At 42.5% G+C, this 18,610-nt stretch overlaps 1 protein-coding gene across 1 annotated transcript; it reads right to left on the reverse strand.

Moving 5' to 3' along the window:
* Positions 1-1,184: 1,184 nt before the first annotated feature.
* Positions 1,185-17,304, reverse strand: LOC127577977 (uncharacterized). Its single transcript, XM_052029685.1, has 7 exons — positions 17,152-17,304; positions 11,327-11,451; positions 10,376-10,442; positions 8,454-8,611; positions 7,941-8,082; positions 6,863-6,973; positions 1,185-1,388 (listed from the first exon to the last, which is right to left on the reverse strand). Exons 1-7 carry the CDS (start codon positions 17,302-17,304, stop codon positions 1,185-1,187), a joined length of 960 nt encoding a protein of 319 aa, XP_051885645.1.
* Between the last annotated feature and the right edge of the window lie 1,306 nt (positions 17,305-18,610).

Genomic DNA, 18,610 nt, shown 5'->3' on the forward strand with positions numbered 1-18,610 from the left:
ACCTATACCAATAGACAATACAAATACACATGGCTTTATAAGGAAAAAAATTAATTTCCAAATATTTGGAAAATTTTGTATGTTGAATAAAACATTTTGAAGATGCTTCATTTTATTTTGATCTTTATTTAGGGCTGGATTGTCCAATCCACTGACTGGTAGTCATAATGTGACTGGATTGGTGGAGTTGCTTGCCATTCATTAAGTCAGCCACTGCACTGTCACCAAAAAGCTAGTCTCCTGCCGTGCTGCTGGGTGATGGAATCTCCTGCCTGGGATTTTTCAATGGAACTGGGTGGCTGAATGGTGAGACCAATCAAAGTGAGTGGGACTCAAGGGTCAATGGCTCAGTTTGAGCCTCCAGAGGTGGAGGATAGTGAGTGAATCTGATGAATATTGTTCACATAAAATGGACAATGTTCCATAATGAAATAATAATGGCCTAAAGTGCCAGCCAACAATTCATTGGGGATATTCTGGGGTAAACAACTAAATGACAGCAAAAGCTGATCATAAGTTTTTAAATTTTTTAATGTATTTGAAGCCTTTCTCAAGCTTCTGCTTTCTCCCAGATGATTGACTTTGAAACCCTGATGACTTTTCTCAGCTGTGGTATTATTTAAGGTTTGGGCAGATATGAGGACATTTCCTCATTGCAAAAATAGTGCACAGCTGAGTGATGTCACCAAGGGCTTTATGTCAGCACATGTGAGAGCTGGTCACAAGAACGCCAAATGGCATAGACTGTACCATCGGGTCATCTTGCTGCAACTCGGTCAGGAATTTGGTAGTTTTGTCGAAGAATACCGAGCAGTGTGTGTGTCGTGACAGCAACTTACCAGGAAATGGCAGACGGTCGTCAGGTCAGAAAAATGGGCCCTTCATCTTCTGCAACTAAGACAGCAGTCTTTTCCAAGTGACAAGATAAACTAATGACACAAAAAGGGCTTTGATTTTTTTTTTCTTCTTTATTTCCGCCATAGAAATGCCTGTGAACAAATTTGAACACAAACACTAACTCACAAATTTGGCAAAGAAAGACATAAAATGTGGATATGCAGACACTGTTAGCTTAATATGTTAGTAAAATGTTTTGAATTCATGCATTAATGCTCTGTTAAGAAATCATCTTACTTTACTGCAATTTCAAAAGCCACATGGGTGTCTATTTGTCGCTATCCCATTCAAGCACTAGAAGGATAGGATTCTTTGTAAAATATATCACTGTGTTTATCCTTTAGGTACTGGATCGAAGTGATGGGTGGGTACTTGTCCAGTCCATCACAACATGTGACTATTGCATCATGATCTGGATGAACAAAGAAAGCCAGTGACTGTCTGGTTGTTTTCAACGCGTCTTCAGTCTGTGGAATTTGGACTCGATGTTTCTGAAGAAAAGAGAGAACAATTTATTTGACTCGTATATTCTACATGTTATTGTAACCAACTGTACATTCTTTTAATCAGCCAAGGAAAGTTTCAATAGTTCAACGTGCAGCAGACCAATGTCAGCGCTCAGGGTCATAAAAGAAAAATGTAGGACAGATGTGAAAGAATAGTTTACTTGCATACAGATTGATCATCAGTGGAACAAGATGTCAGGAAGTGTGTTTGAAACCAGGATTTGAAACCATTTAAAAGAATAAGCTAGAAGCTGTTTATTGCAAGGTTGTGGATTAAGTTTTTAACTTTTTTTATAGGGGATGCAGAGGAGGTTTACTAGACTGGTGTCAATGTTGTAGGACTGAGGAGACCTGGGATTATTCTCATTAGAATAGGCAGGTTGAGGAGAGATCTAATGGAGGTATAATGACAATAATGGACTCAAACGTAAAGTGATTATGAGATTAAGAGGTAATGTAAATCTTTACGAAAGGGCCCTCTTTGTATAGCACATATAAACAATAAAAACTGCAGTATCACCCATGACTGAATGAAAGACATATATTAGCTTTATTAAGTTTTTCCTATTATAAATGTTGATTTGCAGTTAGAAATACAGTAGGCCAGGAGATGTGATGCTTTAATGTACCTTCACTCATGGCTATTGCAACACGTGGTTACTTGTGTTGAGAAGCCACTTTACCTCACTTCTGTTGGAAACATTCCACTGGCTTTTCTGTTCAGTTCAGTTCAGTTGTGTAGTCTCAAGGTAATGAACTATTTTGGAAAGTTTCTAAGCACCGTTACTCGGATTCACATCACACACTACACACCGAGATTTTGGGCACTCCTTTTCCTCCGCTTAGAATAAGTCCTTACTTTATGAACGTGCATTGCATTTTCTGGCCAAATGTTTCATCTTTTCCAGCCTTGCTTTCATTACATTTCTCTTCACATTGCCTTGTTTCTGTTAAATTTCCCTGAACTGTTACTAGTTTCAAAACAAAAATCCAACTGTACCTGTTATCTGTAACTGGATCCTTGACTTTCTAACAAACAGCCCGCAATCAGTAAGGATAGGCAGCAATACCTCTGACACGGTTATTCTCAACACTGGTGCCCCACAAGGCTGCGTCCTCAGCCCTCTACTCCCTATACACTCATGTCTGTATGGCCAGATTCTGCTCTAGCTCCATCTACAAGTTTGCAGATGATACCACCGTTGTAGGCTGTATCTCAAACAGCAATGAGGTGGAGTACAGGAAGGAGATAGAGAGCTTAGTGGAATGGTGTCATGACAACAACCTTTCCCTCAATGTCAACAAAAGATCTGGTCATTGACTTCAGGAAAGGGGGTGGTGTACATGCACCTGTCTACATCAATGGTGCTGAGGTCGAAAGGGTTGAGAGCTTCAAGTTCCTGGGAGTGAACATCACCAACCGCCTGTTCTGGTCAAATCACGTAGATGCCATGGCCAAGAAAGCTCACCAGCACCTCTACTTCCTCAGGAGGCTAAAGAAATTTGGTTCGTCCCCTTTGACTCTCACCAACTTTTACAGATGCACCATAGAAAGCATCCTATCTGGATGTATCACAGCTTGGTATGGCAACTACCCAGGACCTCAAGAAACTGCAGAGAGTTGTGGACACAGCCCAGCGCATCACAGACACCAGCCTCCCCTCCTTGGACTCTGTCTTTATCTCTCATTGTCTTGGTGAAGCAGCCAGCATAATCAAAGACCCCACCCACCCAGGACATTCTCTCTTCTCTCCTCTTCCATGGGTAGAAGATACAAGAGCCTGAGGGCATGTACCATCAGACTTAAGGACAGCTTCTACCTCACTGTGATAAGACTATTGAACGGTTCCCTTATACAATGAGATGGGCTATGACCTCACGATCTACCTTGTTGTGACCTTGCACCTTATTGCACTGCACTTTCTCTGTAACTGTGACACTTTACTTTGTACTGTTATTGTTTTTAACTGCACTACCTCAATGCACTCTGTACTGACTCAATGTTACTGCATTGTGTAATGAATTGGCCTGTACGATCGGTATGCAAAACAAGTTTTTCACTGTACTTCAGTAGAAGTGACAATAATAAACCAATACCAATACCAATTACTCTGAAAATTTATCTTCAACCAACAGTATTCAGTTCACTTTTATTCAGTCATGTTTTAGCCTAGTAATATTCACCTTGGTTCAGATGATTTGTTTCTGGGGTCTCATTGTCCTTTTGCTCAATTATACTTAATTAAATCTACTTGATATGATCTTTATCACAAACACATTTTCTCAGTGGTAACCCTACCAGGCTTCATTATCCGTAGTTAATTCTAGAACTACTCCATCTCTGGTTGAACTAAATTGATGCTAATTGAACAGGTTGTCTTGAATGCAACTTAAGAATCTTGTGCACCATTTTTGTTCCACTGTTTTTGATATCATATTTGCATGAATATGTTTTGTTTTCGAACTGAATACACATTTTGAAACTACCACAGTGGAATATGAATTTGGCTCCTATGATTTATGTCTATTTCTTTAGATAAGTAGCTCAAAAAATGATTATTACTGAACAATGATGCTTGTAATTAAGCAGGTAATGGAACTAAACTATTTGTCAGCAATAGGATCCCACATAAAATAATGAGGTAAATGACTAGACATCCACTTTCAATTACGCGGGTTGAGGAAAGCATAATTTACTTTTAAAACATCTTTATCTCAAATAGTATTTCCATTTGAAAGTTACGGTGGGGAGACCACAGCTGTTGTAGAACAGACATTTGCATGTTTAAGCAATGTCTTTCTTTTCTCTTTTGGCAGTGCCAGCCATTTGCCCATCCACTCGCCCATCCACATTAGCCACTGAAAATTGCACTGGTTGGACCTTGGCTATAAATCAGGCGACCAAGATATCTCCTCTGGTTATCAGTTTCTGGCTAACTATTTTTCACCCCAATTAATTGTAAAAACAACTGTGGTAAATTATATGACTCAAACCAAAGGAATAAGAAATTTGTGCATTACTGAGGTTAGGACAAGTAATAATATTTACAGGCAATAATGTGAAACTGTAAAATTGTGGCAGTGATTTTAATATTTCAACAAATCTCCTGAAATTATGTGGCTTGTACACTCCCGACACATCCAAAAAAACATTGCTTTATTTTCCCATATGGCTCCATTCTACCAAAAGGCTCACACCAATGTCCTTGAATCTGTTAGTAAAACCATTCTATTCCCCTCTGTCTTTTTTAGTACTTTGTTACAAGATCTCTCTGATGTGAAGGAGGGATTTTTCTCCCATCGTGGATGGCGTGTTGTGGTTTCCAGATGTAATGGCATTGGCAGTTGTGCCAACTGAGTTTTCTCATTTTTTTTCTTCAATCTCAAGGTTATCCATTTTGGACTCATTAATGTTGGACATTATTTTCATTGCTTTAACGAATATTTCCCACAATGCTTTGTGAACTATGTAATGATATGCTCTTTGAAATTTCAAATGACAATGTGACGATATTTGCTTGCCTTTATGTTATTGCATTTCACGCAAACTGTATCCCCAGATTGTGATGGAGTAGGTCATACTTTGTGCTTCCCAGCATTAGCTTTCAGTGTTTTTCTTGGTTTTGCCACATTCAAGTAGATGTTGATTACTGATTTTACGGGGTATCTCTGGAAGACCTGTTTATGTAGGTTATGGGTGATAAGCATATGGAGGAATTTAAAATAGAGGGATATGTGGTAGGAAGGGCTTAGATAGTGTTAGGCAAGGTTTAAAGGTCGGCACACCATTGTGGGCTGAAGGGCCTGTATTGTGCTGTACTGTTCTATGATTCTATGAAGTCCAGGCCACAGCATCCCTTTCCAAGAAAGTGGATATGAAGGAGGTTTTTGCTTCCTAAGTGGATGGCGTATTGTGAATTCCAGATGTGATAGTATTGGCAGTCGTGTTGACTTAGTTTGCTCAATTTTTGCTTTGCCATTCTGTAAAAACCTATAAACTTAGTGCAAAATCCTTTGGGTAACTCTGATGTTTGCATCTGTTCTTGCACTTTAACCTAGTCGTTACTTAATATGTTGGACATTTGTTGCTTTTGTGTTCAACCAAAGCATCAATTCCTGGGAACCTTGGCTTCTCCCTTAACATTTGTTTAGTTTTCACTCTTCCTTGATGGCCCTCATGGGCAAGGCCTGAAAACGTGTTCCATAAGTAACTGACGTGACTTTGCAATTGCCTTACAGCACTGAGGTATGTACAACTCTTAGTGGAAATCTTGCAGTGAACCAGTGACGCCACTAGAGGGTACAGTTTCTGTCGTTTGCTTCTACTTTTGGAACCAAACAGTTGTTAACCACTGGGAAGAAACAACATCTTGCTTGTTGCAGCTTCAGTTTCACTTGGCACGAACATTTTGGGCATTACATTTATTTTTGCAACCAAATGTGGTTTTGCAACCTTTTTTCTGTGATGACGGGCTTGGTGTGGACATTGGAAATGCAATCTCTATGCTGAAGAACTGAAACTGTTTCAAAGAGATATCAGAATCACTTGAGATATCATAGAATGTTGTGTGGATTTGAATGTCATTTGCATGAAAATGTTTCCAGAACTGTTAAGAGTGTACTAATATTTTAAGGAAATATCCAGGCATTTTCTTGCTGAGTTAGAGAAAGATGACAGTGAATATCATTGAAAGTTTTTTCATTCATCATTTTGCAATATGACTCTGCCTACTAGAACATTAATTTGCCAGTTGCAAATGTTTATTTCGACCTGTGGCCAGGAGATTCGATGAATGCAATGAATAGCAAATGCATTCTGAGGATCAAAATAATTGTTGACTTATGCACTGGCTTCAAATGTTAGTAAGTGATCTGATGAATTGTGATGCATTGTACTTCCTGAACAACAAACTCCAAAGGAATGCTTTTCCACAGTAATTACACTGTTTACCCTTAACAAGGTATTCTGTTTTGTAAAGCCAGCTCTTATCATAATCTAAGCCCTGTTCTAATTCTGCTATCTTGATTAGGCCAGTAATTGTTCTCCATTCTCCATACAGATACTTTCATGATGTGCATGTTCAAGTCTGTATTTAATGTTATACAATGTTGAAAAGTTAACTAAAAATGTTTCCAGATGACTCATAAAGCTGAAGCTTCTACCCAAGAATTATTTTCTCTTCTGATCATATTCTCACATTTCTCTTCACAGGCACTTGTATCCAAGTGGGAAATTCCAGTTGAAATTAAAAAAAAATCTTCAAAGACTTGACTAGTTAATCTAAGGAAAAAACATTTCTCTGGCTGAAAAGGAATGACTAAATTTTGAACAGTGCCATATGGATAAATTTTAATGCAGCTCTCAGTGAAGAGAAAATATTTTAAAGGTCAGTCAATGAAATGAATTCACAAAAAATGTTGCTAAAATGATTCCAATCTCTAATGATTGTCTCACTCACTGTGGAAATCCATCTGTCAGATGTCCACCTCTGCAGAAGATTGGCTATGATGAGAAGAACTGTATTGGGAATGTAGGGAGCAGCGATGTATTGGCCAGATCTGGACAAGATCTAAAACACAATAATGTAAACTGATTAAACAGCAGCAGTAATCAAATTTATCTTTTCCATTTTCTGATGACAGAAATGATAACTTTGTTCTCTCCCTACAGATGTTCCCTGATCTGAGTATCTCTAGTATTTTCCGTTTCTAGTACATTCACCTGTTCCCGTTTATTTCCTGCATCAGTGTGACAAAGTTTCTTGCCAAAATGTATATGAACAAATCCAATATTTGGAGAGGAAAACTAAATCTGTTGCAAAGTATATTTACTGACACATCATAAGCAATAGGACACCAACATAATCAGTGAAGGAAATAACAGTTCCAATAATCTTTTATGTGTCTTTAATTTATTTAAATTGTTGGAAAAAGTGAGTGTATTTTAAATTATTGCTTACTGGTGAAAATCCAATTTAATTACCTTAGCATGAAGCACACCTATTAATTGTGATTATTTTCACTTTCGCTGTTGTCATTAACATGATTGGAATTCCCAAAAATAGAACTTCATGAGATGTTACTATGCATAGGGGAGGCCAAAGTGTTGCTTGGACATTGTGGAGTGATTGACCATGAAGACAATGAAAGGCTTGCCCTAGTGCACGTTACTCCTTGGTCCTTGACCTTCACAAAAAACACTTGATGATTCACCATGCATGATGACTTTAACACATCTTTCTGGATGGCCTAGAACTTCTAGGCCACCTACCTCTTCATTGATAATGTATGTCTGAGAAAAAGATGTTACAGCTTCTCTTGTTGGGCCATAAACTGCAAGCTAGGACTTGATTTGTTGGGTCCTGATCTATTTTCTGGCCCTTTCAGCTGTCCTCCAGTTGGAGGTGTGCTGGATCAGTTGTCCAAGGTTCTGTATATAATATGCACTTTAGGGTAAGTTTTGGGAGATGTCTTATTTATTTAGTTATTTGTTGTAAGTATAGAGAAAATGGAAACTGAATGAAGAATCACAATTACCTCCAATCCTCCATTCTTATCTTGGAAAAGTAAAGTGAATGTTCCATAATCAGAATGTTCTCCACATCGTGTCTGATTTTCTTTCAGTGAGGATTTCTGTATTGGTGGGTAGCATGAAGCTCTGAGAGTTGAAGGATTTAAACTACCTTTAAGAAATTACATAATAGATATCAGTAATAATTTTTTCTAAAAGGCAAAATTATGTTTCAAAGGAATACAATCTCCATTAACCACCAGCAACCAAAACAGTGGTATTATCTGCAGCTGTTTTCTTTCCTGTTGATTACCGATACATTAACCAGCTACATAGTCCCATTGTCATTTTATCATTTATCACTCCTTTCAGATTTCTACCCTTTCCCACATCTTCTGAAGCTGTTTATTCCTCATGGGGCATTGTTCTGCAAATGCTAGAGATGATTGGGTTTCTTGAGCAAGTAGTCGGTAGACTGGATAACGAGAAGTGGTGACAAATGAAGGAAATCATCAGGTTTCATTATGTTGAAATGGTACTTACTGCCCATCTTTTGGTGCTTGCTGACAAGGAAATCAGTTTCCACACCCTGGCTCAGTGCAATTACTTTCATAGTTCGCATAGATATCTCCTCACATATTCTGAAGAGTGCTTCCAAACAATTTGAAAACTCGGGAGCCTCTTTGATAGGCCATTTCTAACATACAACAAAATAACATGAATTTGAATTCATTCTTATTTTTATACTAAAATAAGCAAAAGAAATAAACCTCTAAATTTGAAAATCAAGAAGAATTTTGTAATGTCACAGATTTGGTTTATATTTTAGATTTCCAGTATTTTACTACATTTAATTTAACTACATACTTAAAAACGCTATAGTTCAATAACTTTTACGGAGGCTATACTATAGATTGAGATTGTGTCTTGGTTCTATCATATTGTTAAGCATTCGATGTTCTGACTACAATACTGAGGTTTGTAGCAGTGTGTGGAGCAGTTAGTATGTGCAGCATGTCCAGGAAGGATCTCTTTGGCAGAAGCTTGTTAGAGACATAAAGATAGCAACTTATACTTTGTTAGTTATAATGTTATGGCATAAATATTTATCTGCTTTAAACCAAAGGAGGAGTTGCTTTCACCATTTCCTTTCAGTCATTTATATTCTCAGCATAAATATGAATGTGTAAAGGCCATAGATGTAATACATAGAAACAGTGGGCTTCAAATTGATGCTCAACTGCAAGGACTAAATGTAAATGAATGGGATGGAGAATTAAAGTGACAGCCTCTATTTCCACTAAAGTCAATGAAACTGAACTTCAGAAGTTAGTGCAAGGTAAAACACCTGTTGTATTCTGTCTTTTGTGGCAGTAGCTGGGGAGGAATTTCTGCTCCTGCAGGTCCCTGAATTTTGAGGTAGCGCCAGGTTGTGAGACTATCAGTGGTGGCCATCAGTACGCCATATAAAGGACAGCAACTTTGGGATCTTTCATGCATATAGAGCTTAACGTGAAAATTTCAAAGCTGCTGCTCAGCACTCCTTCACAAGATGCATTATTTGCAAGAACTCCTCTGCGATCATCCAGAAATCATGAACTGAAATTAATTTTGAACCAACCCCACTTTAAAGTAACCTAATTGTCTTGCAATTCTTCGCATGAAGTTCAAGTGAGTTGATAATACTGTACCAGTGCATAATTATTGCTCAACAAACTATCTGGCCAAATTTTTTCTAGATGTAGAATGTGATTTCATTATATGAATATTCCAAAATTAACAATTTCCAATTTTTAAAAAAGTGTATATTTGTGATGTTTCAGCTTTTACTTCCTTGATGTGCATGTTCAAATCTGTATTTAATGTTATATAATGTTGAAAAGTTAACAAAAAATGCTTCCAGATGACTCATCCTTGAGAATTTTTTTAATGTTATTGACTGCTCATCCGAACTGGAGTCTTCATAGTTGTAGGGCATCAATAACTGTGTTGGAAAAGGGGAAAGTCACACAGTGACTGGGGATCATCTTGAAGAACATTTTTTCAGTCTGTGCTAAGCACTAATGCTTAGCCACTGACAATCACTTCTAGGCTAATTTAAATATAGGTAAAGGTTTGCAAGGTCTATTATGTGGAGGCCTGGAGGTGAGGAGAGAAAAAGATAATTGATCTGAGGTGTTAACTCTGTTTCTCTCTCCACAGATGTTGTTTGACCAGTTGAATATTTTTACCATCTTCTGATTTTATTTCTGGTTTCCAGTATTTGCATTATTTTTGCCTTTGTTTGGAGAACTTGAAAGTTAGGCATAATTGAAAGGTTTACTGCAGCCTTCATGCGTTTGCAAGACGTTTGAGAGTAAAATTTCCTCCAGTGACACAGTAGGAAGTCTGCCTCATTCCTGGCATGTAGACAATGACATGGAATACAAAAGCAAACTCTATTAGAATTTTGAGATCTTACATCATTTGAAGTCAATGTTGACAAATTAAAGGCTTCTTTCAGGTCTTTGGGTTGTGCTGGATTTAAACTGTGAAGAGAAGAATATTTACATTTGTTTGTTTAAACAGCCATACAGAATTGTTGCTCAATCCATCTCTCCCTTTAATCCTGGTCCTTCTGCAGGTGATGTTACATTACATGATGACAACTCTGGCAGTTTAATCTACTGATAAAAATGTACTGCATGAATATTCTTTGGTTGCCAACAGTAAAGAAAATTGAAGTTTATAAATACTTAACTATGAAACAATGACCAGGAATAAATGGTCCTTTTTCAGGGTGGTAGGAAGTGATTAGCGGGGAATGTCTGGGACTGGATTTACCTGGAACTATCCTATGTGGAGGGATTGGGTCCACTGGGCCTATATTCAGTAGAGTTTAGAAGAAGGAAAGTTCTAATTGAAATGTATAAAATTCTGACAGGCTGAACGCAAGGAGGATGGTTTCCCATATTGACGTGTCGAGAACCAGAAGCCCCAGTCTCAGGGTATGGGATATGACATTTAGGACTTTGAGAACCTATGGAATTCTCCACCACAGAGGGATATTGATGCAAACTGATGATTTTTTTTGAAGGAGCTAGGCTCAAAAGGAATCACACAGAATGGAATGAGAGCAGGAATTTGGTACTGAGGTGGATGATAAGCATGATCATATTGAATGGCAAAAGCAGGCTCAAAAGCGCTGAATGGCCTTCTACTCTAACTTTTTTGTGCTTTTATGTTTGATCCATATCATGGAAGTGATCCTGGAGTAGGTTGAAAATATATTGATTTATGGTTTCAACCACTTGTTATGAAAATCCTAGTTCACAAAATAAATGTTGTGGTCTCCGCAGTGAAACTTCCTTTCAGCATTGAAATTGATGCAAAAATGGGTTCTGCTGCAGGAGGGTTTCTGGGGAATTTTTACCTCTCACTCTCGAGATCAAACCATCCATGATATGGAGTGTCGGAGTCCTTTGAATGGGCATATTGTCGTTTAATATCCTCAGGAAGTAGAAAGAACTTACTGCAGATGTCCATTGCTTCAAACACCTGAGGAGTAATTGTTTAGAATTATACATGCTGTATAATTAACTCAGTGAAATATTTATATTCTTCTATCTGAACAGGTTAATGGGTACTTTATTGTGTCTCCTAACTCTGCACTTTATGTTCCATGATATTTGTTTTCACCTGAATGATACCTCTCACTTGCCTAGCCATGTCATTGTCCACAGCTCTTATCTTCTCTACTCTTACACAAAGACAAGAATTGGTGAGCAGAAACTGGAAATCTTTGGGCAAGAATTTATCCTGTTGCTTTGAAGAGTGATATTGTAAAGTATCACAACATTCCTTGCTCATTGTTTTTTGGTGAAATTGCAATTTCAATAAATTATCAAACAAATTTTGTAAATTTTACAGTGGCAGGAAGGAGAGAAACTGCACCAATAATAGGGTTCATTTCCAAATGTTGTGCTGGGGATATGTCCCTACAAATCAGAATGAAATTGGTCAGGTAAAACAAGAGAGCTGGTATCACTGCAGTTCTAATTCAATGACACAAGAAAAACATCAAAAGTTTTTTGAAGCTATTTGCAATTGTCTAAGTAACTGTATACTCCAACCCATCTGTACTGAGCTTAGAGGAGTGGGGCTTTGGCTTTTGCGACATCTCGCTCACAAGGAAGATGTAACAGAGTAATTTCAACCAATGAAGGTGAATCTGCAGACAAGATCTATGTAAATGAAAGACCATGCTGTCGAAGCTACCCACAGCATGCAGTTTTATGTTGCTAAATTCTTTCAGATTAACCCTGGTGATACAACATTATTCAGTCTTCATTTCTCTAATACACCAGGAAGGTCACCAGCAGCAACACCTTCACCCCTTTCCCCATGAATCCAGGAAAGTATGGGACAGATTGGAGGCAAGAGTATCTATTTGGGGCTCTAATTCAAAAGCATTCCCAGTTTTCTAGTTCATGAATCCCATCAGCTATATCTGGAGTCAAATCCACAGTGAGTTAACAGCTGCCCATTCTTTTCTATTACATTGTTGGGTACACTTGTGATTTTAATGTGCATGATATGTAAATGCAGCAGATCAAATTTTATCATGCTTTATATATGTGACTTTATCATATATGACACTTTAAACTGTTAAACTTTTAAAGATGTTGTATACAAAATATTTCTCTATAAATAACGAGTTATCTTCTCAAAATAGTAAGTTGTGGCGACTCACTGTTTAGTCGGGCGAACCGGCTCGGCAGTCGGGTTGCGCGGCGTCGGAGCAATGAGGCCCAAGATGGCGGCGGGCCTCATCTTTCCCGAGCAACGGGGAGAACCCGCGCGCGGGAAAGTCCTGATGACGTAGTACTTATGTCATTGCCGGTTGCATTGGGTGGGAACTGTCTCCCTTAAAGGGCCCGCGCAAGGGGGGAAAATAAACCAGATCTTGTTCGACAATCCTCCGACTAGCGTCTTGTTTTATTTCGCGGTAGCAACTGCTACATTGGTGACCCCGATGGTCCAAACGGATTTTGGACCCGAGCAATGGCCGACAATGCAGCAGCCAACGCAGTGGCCCTCAAGCTGCCCACCTTTTGGACACTTCGGCCCAGCGTCTGGTTTAACCAGGCCGAAGCGCAATTCCACCTTCGGCAGATCACCTCCGACTCCACGAAGTACTACCATGTGGTTAGCTCTCTGGACCAAGAGACAGCTGCCCAGGTTGGAGACTTCATCCAGTCACCTCCGGAGGAAGATAAGTATCCGGCTTTCAAAGACCTTTTGATTCGGACCTTTGGCCTCTCCCGTCATGAGCGCGCCGCCCGCCTGCTTCATCTGGACGGCCTGGGGGACAGATCCCCATCCGCCCTAATGAATAAGATGCTGGCATTGGCTGAGGGACACAAGCCATGCCTGATGTTCGAACAGGCCTTCCTCGAACAGCTCCCCGATGACATCCACCTGTTGTTAGCTGACGCCGACTTCAGCAACCTCCGTGAGGTGGCCGCCCAGGCAGATGTCCTGTGGAGGGCCAAGCGCGAGAGCGGTTCGTCCGTCAGTCAAATCACCAGGCCGCGAGCCCAACGCCCGCCTCGCCCGGCCCCAGCAACCGAGCAACCACACCCCAGGAACGCAGACGACGACACGGGTGACCAGCTGTGTTTCTACCATCAGAGGTGGGGTGCGGAGGCCCGTTGATGCCGCCCACCCTGCAAGTCAGGGAAATGCCAGGGCCAGCCGCCGCTGATGGCTACGACGGCTGGCCGCCGACAGAGCCTCCTATTCGTTCAGGACAAGAAATCTGGACGGCGTTTCCTCGTTGATACTGGAGCGGAGGTCAGTATTTTGCCCCCGACCGGCCGCGACACTCGTAACAGGCCACCTGGTCCTCTACTCAATGCCGTCAACGGTACAATGATACGGTCTTTCGGCACCCGTACACTTCAATTACAATTCGGCGGCAGCCGTTTTACCTGGACCTTCACCCTTGCCACGGTCGCCCGGCCACTCCTAGGAGCTGATTTCCTTCGGGCCCACAACCTGTTAGTCGACCTGCGAGGGAAGCGGTTAGTCCACTCTAGCACCTTCCAGACCTATCCCCTGGGAGAAATCAGCACACCAGCCCCGCGCCTGGACTCCATTTCCCTTTCTGGCGACGATTTCGCCAAGCTCCTAGCCAAATTACCATCAATTTTGGCACCTTCGTTTACAAATTCTAGGCCCAAACACGGGGTACGACACCACATCATTACTACAGGGCCACCCCTTCATGCCCGAGCACGACGATTACCTCCAGACAAGCTCCGCCTGGCAAAGGAAGAGTTCCGTCACATGGAGGAGCTGGGGATTGTTTGCAGGTCAGACAGCCCCTGGGCCACCCCCCTGCACATGGTCCCCAAAGCCACCGGAGGGTGGAGGCCCTGCGGCGACTACCACAGGCTGAATGACACTACCACCCCGGACCGCTATCCCATCCCTCACATCCAGGACTTCGCAGCGAACTTACACGGGGCCCGCATCTTTTCCAAAGTGGACCTCGTTCGGGGATACCACCAAATCCCGGTCCATCCGGATGACGTCCCCAAGACTGCGATTATCACCCCATTCGGCCTGTTCGAATTCCTTTGGATGCCGTTCGGCCTTAAGAACACCGCGCAGACCTTCCAGCGGCTGATGGATGTGGTAGGCCGAGACCTGGACTTCGTGTTCATTTACTTAGACGACATACTGATCGCCAGCCATAACCGCCAGGAACACCTTTCCCACCTCCGCCAGCTGTATTCCCGCCTCCGCGATTTCGGCCTCACGATCAACCCATCCAAGTGCCAATTTGGACTTGACTCTATCGATTTCCTCGGCCACAAAATCACCAGCGACGGGGCAACACCCCTACCTGCCAAGGTGGACGCTATCTGCCATTTTGCCCGCCCCGACACAGTCAAAGGCCTACAGGAATTCCTTGGGATGGTCAACTTTTACCATCGGTTCATCCCTGCAGCAGCCCGTATCATGCGCCCTCTGTTCTCGCTGCTGGCTGGTAAGGACAAGGACATCACCTGGACTGACGAGGCTGCGGCTGCTTTCGTTAAGGCCAAAGATGCCCTGGCAGACTCCACGATGCTTGTACACCCTAGGACTGACGTCCCAACCGCCCTCACGGTAGACGCGTCCAACACCACGGTGGGTGGGGTACTGGAACAGCTACTCGAAGGCCGCTGGCAACCCTTGGTATTTTTCAGCAAGCACCTTAGACCGCCCGAACTGAAGTACAGCGCTTTTGATCGGGAACTTCTAGCGCTGTATCTGGCGGTCCGGCATTTCCTATACTTTCTAGAAGGCAGGCCTTTCACCGCTTTCACCGATCATAAGCCTTTGTCCTTTGCCTTCTCCAAAGTCTCCGATCCCTGGTCAGCTCGTCAGCAGAGACATTTATCCTACATTTCCGAATTCACAACTGACATCCAACATGTCTCCGGAAAGGATAATGTCGTTGCTGATGCACTTTCCAGACCGACCATCCACAACCTATCCTTGGGTGTCGACTACACGGCCCTAGCTGACGCACAGCAAGCCGACGACGAACTGCCCAGCTACAGAACCACAGTCTCGGGCCTGCAGCTCCGAGATTTCTTGGTTGGTCCAGGTCAGCGGACCCTACTTTGCGACGTTGCGACTGGTCAGCCCCGCCCTATAGTCCCTGCAGCCTGGCGGAGACGCGTTTTTGACTCGGTACATGGGTTGGCACAGCCGTCCATCAGATCTACTGTCCGACTGGTCGCCAGCAAGTTTGTCTGGCATGGCCTGCGCAAACAGGTCAGTGAGTGGGCCAGGACTTGTCCGCACTGCCAGACGTCAAAAATCCAGCGACACACCAAGGTCCCGCCACAGCAGTTTGAGCCTACCCGTAGGAGGTTCGAACACATACACGTCGACCTCATGGGCCCTCTGCCGGTTTCAAGAGGAGCCTGGTACCTCCTTACCATCGTGGACTGGTTCACGAGGTGGCCTGAGGCAACCCCCCTGACTGACATCACAACTGATTCCTGCGCCCGGGCGCTGCTCACAACTTGGGTCTCACGTTTTGGTGTTCCGGCCCACATCACTTCAGACAGAGGCACCCAATTCACTTCCAGTCTCTGGGCTGCATTAGCGAACCTGCTAGGGACGCAGCTGCACACCACCACGGCCTACCATCCTCAATCAAACGGGTTGGTGGAACGTTTTCACCGCCATCTGAAATCAGCCTTGATGGCCCGCCTGAAGGGTCCTAACTGGGTTGACGAGCTGCCTTGGGTCCTGCTCGGCATACGCACTGCCCCCAAAGAAGACCTCCGCACTTCGTCAGCTGAGCTTGTGTACGGGGCGCCCCTAGTTGTCCCCGGGGATTTCATACCTGCCCTTCGGGACCAAGGAGAACAACCCCCAGCAGTCCTACAAAGACTGCGCGAGAAGCTTGGCAACTTGGCCCCGATTCCCACCTCACGGCACGGTCAAGCCCCATCCTGCCAGCCCAAGGAACTACGGGACTGTAAGTTTGTTTTCTTTCGCAGGGGCACACCTCGGGCGCCGTTGCAACGTCCATATGAGGGACCGTTCCGAGTCATAAGGAATAATGGATCCACCTTTATTTTGGACATTGGAGGCAGGGAACAGGTTTTCACGGAGGACCGCCTCAAACCAGCCCATTTGGATCTGCAACAACCTGTCGAGGTTGCACTGCTGCGACGCAGAGGCCGGCCCCCTAAGTGGCAGCTGGCACAGCCCGCGGACCTTGGGGACTGTATCGTCGGTTCTGGGGGGGGTTGTGTGGCGACTCACCGTTTAGTCGGTCGAACCGGCTCGGCAGTCGGGTTGCGCGGCGTCGGAACAACGAGGCCCAAGATGGCGGCGGGCCTCATCTTTCCCGAGCGACGGGGAGAACCCGCGCGTGGGAAAGCCTTGATGACGTAGTACTTACGTCATTGCTGGTTGCATTGGGCGGGAACAGTCTCCCTTAAAGGGCCCGCGCAAGGCGGGAAAATAAACCAGTTCTTGTTCGACAATCCTCCGACTAACGTCTTGTTTTATTTCGTGGTAGCAACCGCTACAAAGTAAATAAATTGTGTGAATTAAAATTAAGTGCCCTCTTATACAGTTACTACTTAGCAGACCAAGATTGTCATAACTTTTTTACTCACCATGCATAGAATACAGTAGAATTATTATCAATTCATATGAGATATTGAAATGAATACATACTTGCTCTTCTTTTATTCCAGTGTTTTTGAGGTACACAAATCCATATTCATTTAATGCCCTTGAGATCTCTGTGGATAATCGTTTCATTTCATTGGCTGAGGGTTCAGCTTTACCCAAGGCAAATGAGCCAAAGTCAATGATTGCAATGCTCATCTTCTTCCAAGGATACTGGCTTCTTAAGGACTTCCTGTAAACAATCGCAGAATGAATGATTCTACCTGGCACCAATATGGTAAAAGGCAGTTATTTTGTTTATCCACAGGAGGTCAGAAGGCACAAGTTTTAAGGATATCATGAAGAATACTAAAACAGACTTTAAACTGTATTCAAAAACACTGTACATCTCTCTCCTTCCTATTATGATAAGTTGTGATCTATTTGTCTTTTGTTTTCTTATCCAAGTATAAACCAATTTCCTATAAAGAGAAAATTACATTCTTATTGTAACACAGAAGGAAGGCTTTGAATCCATGCTGGCTCCAGGCAGGACAACCCCATCAGTCACATTCCCCCTTGACTTAAGGCCCTGTAGCCCTGCCATTTATTGTTTCTCACTTGTCTACAAACTTCCCCTTTTGATTCTCTTATCACTTACCTACAATTAGGGTAATTTACTACAGCCAATTAACCCACCAGCACATCTTTGGAATGATTAATTTAAATTTCCACTGTAGTTTTTATTAATTTGCCTTAAATTTCAGATGTCCATTAAAGGCATTATCAGATGACCTGTGATTTCCACGGTTTGTTATTTACAAACAATTCGCATGTATCTGGATTTCACATTTCTACCCTGGAAAAAGATTCTGATGGCCTACCCTATCTACACCTCTCATAATTTTATAAACTTCTATCAGGTCTCCTCTCAGCCTCCTACATTCCAGAGAAAACAATCCAAGTTTGTCAAACCTCTCCTTATACCCTCTAATCCAAACAACATCCTGGTAAACCTCTTCTGCACCATCTCCAAAGCCTCCACATCCTTCCTGTAATGGGGTGATCAGAACAATATGCAATACTCCAGGTGCAGCCTAACCAAAGTTTCAAATAGCTGCAACATGACTTCCTGACTTTCATACTTAATGCCTGACTGATGAAGGCAAGCACGCCATACCCCTTCTTTATTTACCTGTGTTACCACTTTCAGGGAGCTGTGGACTTGGACCCCAAGGTCCTTGTGTACGTCAATGCTGTTAAGGATCCTGCCATTAACTGTCTACTTTCCCCTTACATTTGACCTCCCAAAATATATTTGCCTGGATTAAACTCCATCTGCCATTTCTCCTCCAGTATCTGTAACAGATCTATATCCTGCTGTTGTCCTGTAATTCAATTCTCACTGCTGTCCGATGTAAAGTTACACAGTGCCACGAGGTCGATTCGATAAAACACGTTTATTAGCAGTGCACCGCTAAGGAGAAGGCTCTTCAGCACTCATCAAGAGTCGCTTCCCGAGTTC

Source organism: Pristis pectinata, chromosome 14 (assembly GCF_009764475.1).
Source record: "Pristis pectinata isolate sPriPec2 chromosome 14, sPriPec2.1.pri, whole genome shotgun sequence".
Classification (NCBI taxonomy): domain Eukaryota; kingdom Metazoa; phylum Chordata; class Chondrichthyes; order Rhinopristiformes; family Pristidae; genus Pristis; species Pristis pectinata.